The sequence below is a fragment of the Perognathus longimembris genome, chromosome 1, assembly GCF_023159225.1.
Source record: "Perognathus longimembris pacificus isolate PPM17 chromosome 1, ASM2315922v1, whole genome shotgun sequence".
NCBI classification, from domain to species: Eukaryota; Metazoa; Chordata; class Mammalia; order Rodentia; family Heteromyidae; genus Perognathus; species Perognathus longimembris.
Genome location: NC_063161.1, coordinates 72,946,807 through 72,956,012, shown reverse-complemented (window position 1 = coordinate 72,956,012; position 9,206 = coordinate 72,946,807). Strand labels below are relative to the sequence as shown.

Genomic DNA, 9,206 nt, shown 5'->3' with positions numbered 1-9,206 from the left:
TAGGGGTTTGCCTAGTCAGCGCTGGTGCTGGGGCCCAGCCACCTCCTTGGAGTCCCGGCCCTGGGCGCTCTGCCAGCTCTGCATGCAGAGCTGTGGCTCTCCGCCTCCTCGGTTCCCTTCCCAGGTTGTCTGCGTGTCCCCCAAGCACGGAAAAGCTAGATGTCTCCATTCCTGTGTTCCCTGCTTATGGCTGGGCTTTTTGTTGTTTGAGGGCAATACTGTGATTCGAACTCAAGGCCTGGTGGCCTCCCTCATTTTCCCCAAGTTGGCCACGAATCTTGAAACCCCCCCCCCCCATTGCTGCGTTCCAAGTAGCTGGGATTACAGATGTGTGCCACCACACTCGGCCCTTGGTGCTGTCTACTGCAGCCTCTCAGAGGCACCCCCCGCAGCCATTCACAGGTGAGTAGGCACTAGCTGGCAACAGACAAGGAAGTGAGGAGCAGCTCCCCTCCTGGTACCCCTGGAGGGGTGCTGCCCTGGGGTGATTCGGGGTCCCCACCCAGGCACCCACACAGAGTCCTGCAGGACCACTAGGCTCCTAGTCACAAGCTTTATTGCCCGGAGACAGACGAGCCACGCTTCCACGATTCCAAGGGGCGGAGGGGGGGAGAAGGGGAGGGGGAAGGGGACAGGGCGGGGGAGGGCACCCAGTGGCCACACGTGCAGCAGGCCATCCACATGGCTTGTCACACACCTGCCGCGCCACCCTCCCTGACTGGCCTGCGAGTACTCCAGCTGCTGGATTGTGCTAGAAGCAGCCGTGCTGTCTCTGGCCAGGCCTCTAACGCGCATTGCTTCCAAGCTGATGTTACTAAATCTGCTACAGAAGCCAGAAGAGAGTGGGGGGCACAGGGCGGGGACAAGGCTGTACCCCATAGCTGCCTTGGGGTGACCGTGACCCCCGCCAGCCAGTACCTGGGGGTACTGGACTGCCCGTCCTGCCCCACGGCTAGGGGGAGCTGTGGGGAGCTGCGACGTGGGGCCAGCAGGGAGGCCGCTGCAGCCTGGGCGCCGCACCCCGCTGGCTTGTGTGGGGCTCTGGCTGCTGCCAGGCGGAGGCTGGGCACTGCCCACATGTGCCATGCTTGCCTTGCGGCCACTGGGCTCAACTACAAGGCATGGACAGTGGCCAGGCTGCATGGCCCAGGGAGAACATGGGACCAGCCCTGGGCACCCCGGCTCCAGGCCAGGGCGGAGAGGGGCTGGCGGTGGGCATAATACTGCGGCTGGCAGGGAGCCCTGTCCCCCAGCAGGCCCTCCTGGGCAGGAAGACCAGGGCATGGAGGCCCCCCAGGAGGTGCAGATCTCCAGGCTGTCCTGTCCCGGGGGCCAGGGGAGGGGGCAGCGAGAGGCACCACCTAGCCCGGGCACCCAGGCAGGTGGCAGGGTGGCTTGCTCTGGGAGAGGACTCTGGCAGCGTCATCTCAGCCTCCCCCCAAAAGTTCCAGAAGCTTCTTCATGACCGGGTGAGGGCGGGGCGTGGGCCGCGCAGTGGATGGCGAGCTCCAGGCACCTGGTCCGGCAGGGGCGAAGGTCCTGTGGTCACAGCGCTATGTTGTCCAGCCCGGGCCGCGCCGCCTCCGGGTCCCGTGGGGTCAGTGCCGGTCCTGGAGAGCCAGGGTTTGGTCAGAAGGTGGGGAGGGAAATGGGGCGGAGGCAAGAGAGCTGCTGGCATGCGGGGAGCCGCGGGGGAGAGGCAAGGAGGTGGGCACTGGGGAGGGCAGGCCTCAGTTCCCTGTGTGTCAGCTGGGATGCGCCCGCCCTGTGCACAGTGAGGCTGGCAGAGAGCAGAGCTGCAGGTGGTGAAGTGCAGCACGCAGGCGCAATGTGGAAACCCACGCTCAGGACCCGGACAACACTGTGCTGGGCTCCTGTGTCCACAGAGCAGCTGTGGGCTGGGGGGGCAGGGGGGGTCCCAGCTGGAAGCTGGCAGGGCCGGGGTGACCAGGCCCCACCCTGCCCAGCCTCCCAGTGCCTGCACAGGGCAGGCGGGGGCCTGACCAGGGTGACACTAAAGGCGCTAGGAAAAACATTTTTGAGGGAGAAGGTACTGGAGTTTGAACTCATAGCCTTATACTCTCATCCAACGTTTTTCTTTTTTCCAGTGCCCAGTACTGGGAACCAAAAAACTCAATACCTGGGTGCTGTCTCTGAGCCTTTGTACTTTGTACTCGAGATAGGTGCTCTACTGCTTGAGCCACACCTCCACTTCCAGTATTTTGGTGGTTCACTGAAGATAAGAGTCTCATGGATTTTCCTGCCCAGGCTGGCTTCAAATCACAATCCTTCAGATTTAAGCCTCCCAAGTAGCTAGGATTATGGATGTGAGCCACTAGTGCCCAGCTAATTTTATACCACTTTGAGCACCATGTCCAGTTTTCTGGTGGTTAAATGGAGGTAAGTCTCACAGATTTTCCTGTGCAGACTGGCTCCAAGCCTCCATTCTGAGGTCTCAGACCTCCTGAGTAGCTAGGATTACAGCTGCGAGCCCCTTCATTCGGCCTCCACATAGTGCTGTGTTGGATACAGAGGCAGTTGGCTCAGACAAAGAGGCCTGGAAGGCTGGGTGTGGGGGTGCAGGCCTGTGATCCCCGTGCTCAGGAAGGGGAAGCGGGAGGCTAGCCAAGAGTGTGCATACAATGAGACTCTGTGAGGAAAAATGGGGAGGGGGGCACGCTGGGGTGCAGCTTTCTGGCAGAGCGCCTGCCTGGCACACACAAAGCCCTGGGTTCATCTTCAGTGCCGGGCAAAGGAAAAAAGGCAGGAAGGATGCTGGTGCCCCCGAATGTGTCCCTGTAAATGGCCTCTTGTTAGGGCCACAGGCGTGCACACGCGAGCATGCGCACACTCGAGCATGTGCACACACACTCTTTCCTCTTGTTTAGTGACTTCTCAGGGTGTCCGTCTGCCGGGGCGCCCTTACCTCCTGCTTCTGGGCCTTGTCTGGCTGGTGGATGCCATTGGCAGAACCGGAAGTGAAGGTCTGTGGGACGTGGAGGGATGGAGGCCGTGAGCCGGGCACCCACCAGGCTGTGCCAGTGCCCAATGCCAACATCCCAGGCTGGACTTCCAGGAGACCAGAGGTGGCCTCCGTCGTCCTCCCTCCCTCTCCCCCCCCTTTCCTTCCTCCCCCTTGGTCCTCCAGACTGGGCAGCCTGTCCTACCTAGACCCCCCACCGCCGGGCCCTCCCACTCACCTGGGCCCTGTCAGGACCCCGCATGGCCTCCACAAGCTTGTCCACCTGGCGCGTGAGCTCCAGGGCCTCGCGCAGCGCGTCCTCGGTGCTCAGCAGCTGGTGCTGCAGGCGCAGCAGCTCGGGCGCCGACGTGGGGTCGATGAGGGAGAAGCGCCTCTGCTCTGCCAGGCCCCGGTCCTTGTCCTGTGCGGGGTCAGGGGTCAGCACCGCCGCCGGTTGGGCCCCTTGCAAGAAGCCCCTGAGGTTCCCATGCCCCACGGCACAGGCCACCAAGCGCCCAGAGATGGCCCTGCCCGGCCCCTGGCCTGAGCTCACCAGGGACCTCGGCCGCCCTGGCCCAGACCACGTGCAAGCTGGGCACAGCCCATGCCACCTGGCTGGTGGACAGCCAGGGGACCATGCACGCAGCACCCTGGTACCTGGTGCCAGGCCTGGTCTCCTGTGTCACATAGCCACAGGACTGCAAGGCGTGGATGGGAAGGCCAGAAGTCACCAGCAGGCCCGGCATGGGTGGAGCCACCCAGCCTGGCCTAACCTTGCTCCTGCTACAGAAGGCAGCACAATTAATGAGGATCATGGTTCAAAACCCGGCCCAAGCCGGAAAGTCCATGAGGCTCCCATCTCCAACGAACCACCCAAAGTCAGAAGCTGAGCTGTGGCTCACATGGCGCGCCAGCTTGTATGACAATGCTAAGGGAAATGCCCTGTCTCTGAGTTCAAGTCTCAGAACTGGTATAAAACCAAAGCAGAAACAAAACAAGACTGGGAAAGGAAGCAGGGGCTGGAGGAGCCAGTGGACTCCCAGGTGGACTCCCCGGTGGGGCACAGCTGATCCCCTCCCCCGCAGGCCCTCCATGGTCCCTCCCTCCACCTGCCACAGCCCCTGCCTTGCCTCCCCCATCCGCCTCGTACCAGCCCCATGAGCTCTTCTCGCAGGCCCCGGATGTCCTCCTTCAGTTTCTGCTCCTTGATCCGCCACTCGGCCTTGTGCACCTCGCGGCTGAGGTCCCGCTCAGGGCCTGGTGAATGGCGATTGGCCTCCAGGAGCAGCACCCGAAGCTCATTCAGACTCCTGGGAGCACAGGAAGGGTGTCAAATGCCCAGAGCAGGAGCATCCACACGGGGCAGGGGTCATGTGGCCTCTGTGCCTGAGGCAGTCATAAGGACATGGGCAGCACTGGGCTCACAGGCTTGCCTTTCTCCCCGGAGCCCGCCCCACGCAGCCCCTTGGCTTTCGCGTGCTGTGTAGAGGCTCACACTGTGATCCGCTTCTCAAGTGGAGAAGACAGAAGGAAGCCACTATGCCTGGCTTGTTTGTTTGGCTCTCACAGAGCTGGACTGTACCCCTGCACCACCACACACCCCTTTAAAGCTCGCTTTGAGAAAGCAGAGCTGGCCCAGTGGCTCAGCTCAGGCGAGCTGTGAGGATGGCGGTCCCAGTCTGGTGTGTGAGGGACTCTGGGGCGGGGCCGGCCAGGCTCTGCTCACCGCTCCTTCCGCAGCAGCTCCCGGCTGAGCGTGACCAGCTGGCCTGAGCCGTCGTGGGTCCTGCGGGCCGCAGCGTCCAGCTCGGCCTCCACACGCCGCTTCTCCTTCAGCAGCGCCTCCGTTCTCTTTTCTGCAGCCTTGCACTTGGCCTCCAGCGCTGCCCGCGGCCATAGGGAAAGGGGGTTGAGCCCTCAGGGGACCGGGCTCCCCGCAGGGCACTGGGGTTCAGGGCAGTCAGACACAGGCACACGTGGCCTGCAGGCCTCACAGAGCAGACCAAACCCCAAAGCCAGCGCCCAGACCCAGGGGTGAGGAGGACGGCCTGCTTCCCCAGGACATGGCAGACAGGTGGTGATCAGATGAGGGGGAGCTGTGGCCTGGGGGTGAGGGGCAGCGGTGGGGGTGGGGACTCCCCACAAGAATGTGGCCCAACATTCAGAGGATGACAAGGACTCCCCTCCCTCATCTTTTGTGGTAGTTCTTGAACTCAGGGCCTGGGTGCTGTCCCTTAGCTTTTTTAGCTCAAGGCTGGTGTTCTACCACTTGAGCCACAGCTCCACTTCAGCTTTCTTGGTGGTTAGAGATAAAAGTCTCATGGACTTTCCTGCCCATGATGTCTTTGAACCTCAATCCTCATATTTCAGCCTCCTAAGTAGCTGGGATTACAGGTGTGAGCCACTGGCACCTGGCTAAGTCCAGTTTTTCTGAAGTTGCCAATCCCAGACCCCTGGCTCCCTGGCACCTCTCTCTCTGATCGGCTCTGGGCCGGCTGTAGCCTCCACTTCTGCCAGGGCAGGCGGCCTTGGTGTCACTCCTGAGAATGGGGTAAAGATCAACCACCTCACGCCACTGGAGCTAGACGGGGCTCCAGGAACAGAGACCTGAACTCAGAGCTGGGAGAATAGCCCTTGCTATTGCCCGGGTGTAGGTCCTGGGCGGGTGGACCAATCCAGGTTGCTTCTCAAAGAGTGTGATAGCACACACTTGTAATCCCAGCACTCGGGAGGCTGGGGCAGAAGAATCGTAAATTCCAGGCCTGCTTGTGTCACACAGAGAGACTCTTGTCTTCAAAAAGAAAAAGAAAAAAATCCAACACAGCAAAGCGAGGGACAGGGAGCCGGGCACCCGTGGGGCCGTGGGGTGGAGACTTACCACTTACTTGGGCCCCGAGCGTCTCAGCCTGAGATGTCAATGCCATCACTTCCTTGTCCCTCTTGTGCAGCTTGTCCTGCAGGTCTAAGGGCAGAAGAGAGGCCGGCTGTGCTCGGGGAGGCTGCATGGGGCCTCTGGGGGGCCAGCCCCTCCTCACCCTCTGCCGTGAAATGCCCCATGTACTGGCCAGGGCACAGTGGGACCACATGCCAGCCATTCCTATGTCTTAACCGCCACCAGGCATAAGGACAGGCTGGGCTCCCCTCCTGTTCAGTTTCTTCTCTTCACTCAAAGTCTAACAACGTAGCCCCGGCTGGTCTAGAACTCTATTGTCCTACCTTACCTCTTGAGTGCTGGGATTGTAGGTGTACACTTCCATGCCCAGCTTCTGGTTAATTTCCATATGTAATGTGAGATAACAATAAATAAAGTACCAACCAGATTTTAATTTGGTGTTGTTGGCTAGTACTCAGGTTTGAAGTTGGGGGTGGGGCACCATCTCCTAGTTTTCTTTGTTCTCAAGGCTGGTGCTCTACAACTTGAGCAACAGCTCCAGCCCTTCTTTTTGCTGGGTGTTTTGAAGATGAAATCTTTGCCTGAGCTCGATTACAAGTAAGCCACTGGTGCCCAGAGCCAAAGCAATTTTTAGAAAGCAAAGGAGGGCCAGGCACCAATGGCTCACACTTGTAATTCTAGCCACTCAGGAAGCTGAGATCTGGGGATCGAGGCCAGCCTCAGTACCCCATTTCAACCTACATGCTAGTATGGTGGGGCACACCTGTCATTCCAGGTATGTGAGGAAGTGTAAGCAAGGAGGATTGCAGTCCAGATCACTGGGGCAAGAATCAAGACCCTCATCTCAAGAACAGCTAGAGCAAAACGCTGGGAGCACAGGGGCAAGGCCCTGAGTTCAGAGCCCAATGTCCAAAAAAAGGCAAGGGTAGGTCTTCACAAAGGGACAACCACACGTGGCCGAGCCTGTCGGGCAGGAGCTCCAGGCCCCCGTGGATTGTGCACTCAGGCCTTCCTCTTTCCCCTAAAGACGGGAAGAAGATCCTGCCTCCCTCTGGGCTCCTGAGCTGGGGCCCTGGCTGGCGGGAGCTGGCGGTGGCAAAGGACTCCCCCGCACCCCCGCCGTCCCCCGTGCCCCTGCCACTCACCCTCCACCATCTCCTTCATGCTCAGTTTCTTCTCCGAAATGTCGTTGGCCTCGATCACCTGAAAGAAATGACCAGTAAGCAGACTCCTGTCTGCTGCCCAGCCCGCTGGTGCCGCACACCTTGTCCTGCATGAGGGCCGTGGTGCAGTGCCTGGAGCCACCCATGTGCCCAGTGCGGTCCCCCCACACGAAAGGAGTGGCCCCCCAGCTCCACCTCCACAAGCCACTCCTGCACGAACACCCCTACCCCTTCCCCTTCAAGTTATGACAGATACTGCGGCTCACACCTGAAATCTTAGCTACTCAGGAGGATGAGACCTAGAGGATCAAGGTTCAAAGCCAGCCCAGGGCAGAAGAGTCTGAGAGACTCCAATTACCCAGAAAAAAGCCGGGCTGGAGGTATGGTCCAAGTGGTAGAGCACCAGCCAAATGAACAGGCCAAGTGAGCTGGAAACCTTGAGTTCCAATGTCAATACTTCAAAAATACAATAATTTGGGGGCTGGGAAAGTGGCTTAGCAGTATAGTGTTTGCCTAGCATGCATGAAGCCCTGGGTTCAATTCCTTAGTACCACATAAACAGAAAAGGCTGGCGCTGTGGCTCAAGTGGTAGAGTACTAGCCTTGAGCAAAAGAAGCTCAGGGACAGTGCCCAGGCCCTGAGTTCAAGCCCCAGGACTAGCAAAACAAAAACACTAATTAAAAAAAGTTGAGCCAGGTATAATGGTGTATGCCTGTAATCCCTGCTCTCAGGAGGCTGAGGAAGGAAGATCTGGAATTCAAGGCCAGCCTGGGCTACCTAGTAGGACCTGTTTAAAATTGTAAAGAATTGGCAGTTGGGAGCTGGTAGCTCATGCGTGCAATCTTAGCTACTCAGGAGACTGAGCTCTGAGGACTGAGGTTCAAAGCCAGCCTAGACAGGAAGTCCATGAGACTCATGTCCAATTAACCAGCAATAAGCCGGAAGTGGAGCCGTGGCTGATGTGGTAGAGCACCAGCCTTGAGTAAAAAAGCTACCAGACAGAACTCAGGCCCTGAGTTCAAGCATCAGTGCAGGCACACACCCAAAAGGGCCTGGTAAACAAGTCCAAGGCTGCAGACAGACACCTGGCGGCTCTCACCACTGCCCACAGAGCCCACGAGGGGTGCAGCCTGGTGGTGGGGCCGGCAGAGCCAAGCGCCCGCCCTACCGGCCTACATTCCTGCTCACCCATCCCAAGCCCTGTTTCAGTTTGTCTTTTCCATATATCTGACCCCAGGGGCTGCGTGGGGCCCCTTCATGTGCCGAGGGATGGGGTCAGCCCCAGGCCTCTGTGCTCAAGCTCTGCACACCTCCCCAGCCAAGGGCATCAAGGTCCTGGGACTGGGGTTCCAATCCACCTGCCCTGAGCAGCCATTAGGCCGTTCCCCACAGCTGGCCGGGCTGCCTCCTTCAGCCCGGCCCAGGGGAGCAGGGCCCACTGTGGACACTCTGGGGCCGGACATGGGCAAGACTCCCCAAACAGCCCCCCCACCCCCAGCTGCAGCCCTCCACAGCACAGTGCTGCCCTGGGTGGGGGGCTCTCAAGGGCTGGCCAGGCACATCACTGGCCACCCGCGCCTCCCCATGGGGCTCTGCCATCCTGGCATCTTCACTGGCCCTGCAGGCCGTGGGACTGGACACCCTGCCATGGGGCACCAGGGCAGGCCACGCCATCCTGGGGCAACATGGGTCTCAACCAGAGACCATGTTCTCCTCAATCCTGGGGTGGGGCTGGCTTCTAGGGGGCCAGGCATCCTGCAGAGCGCCCGGAGCCCTGGCTCTGGGGGCGGGCGCTGGCCACATGGGGCTGGCAGGGGCCGGATGTCCTGGCCCCTGGGCCAGCACATGGGTTGCAGATGGGGACCCAGGCAGGCAGGTTCCCGCCACATGTCACGTGTCTGCTCTGTGGGGACCAAGTAAAGTCACGTGGTCCTTCTCTGAGGGTAGCCGCAGGGGTGCAATCCAGGGACCCTTTCTGCCATGCAAGGGCTCCACCACGGGGCACACCCCCAGCCTGCCACTGTCCTGACTGGAAGCATCTGGGGACAGAGAGATTACAGGGACTGAACCCAGGCCAGCCTCTGCTAGATCCACAACTGGAGGCATGCCTGTCACCTGAACCACACCCCTACTGCTTGAGCCAAGCCTCCAGCCCCCTTTGCTGCTTTACGCCCATGATGCAATCCCC

General features: G+C 60.2%; 1 protein-coding gene across 3 annotated transcripts in view; it reads right to left on the bottom strand.

The window, feature by feature from the left end:
* Positions 1-358: 358 nt before the first annotated feature.
* Clip2 (CAP-Gly domain containing linker protein 2) overlaps positions 359-9,206 on the bottom strand; it is a 43,295-nt gene continuing 34,447 nt past the window's right edge. For 2 of the 3 annotated variants that reach the window (XM_048369395.1, XM_048369405.1), the window contains exons 11-17: positions 7,001-7,058; positions 5,841-5,924; positions 4,689-4,845; positions 4,113-4,272; positions 3,201-3,383; positions 2,927-2,986; positions 359-1,610 (exon numbers count right to left, since the gene is read on the bottom strand). In XM_048369395.1, coding sequence (XP_048225352.1) covers positions 1,599-1,610; positions 2,927-2,986; positions 3,201-3,383; positions 4,113-4,272; positions 4,689-4,845; positions 5,841-5,924; positions 7,001-7,058 — 714 coding nt within the window. In that variant the 3' untranslated portion in view covers positions 359-1,598. The remainder of the gene's footprint in view (positions 1,611-2,926; positions 2,987-3,200; positions 3,384-4,112; positions 4,273-4,688; positions 4,846-5,840; positions 5,925-7,000; positions 7,059-9,206) is intronic. The other variant, XM_048369408.1, reaches the window with a different exon arrangement.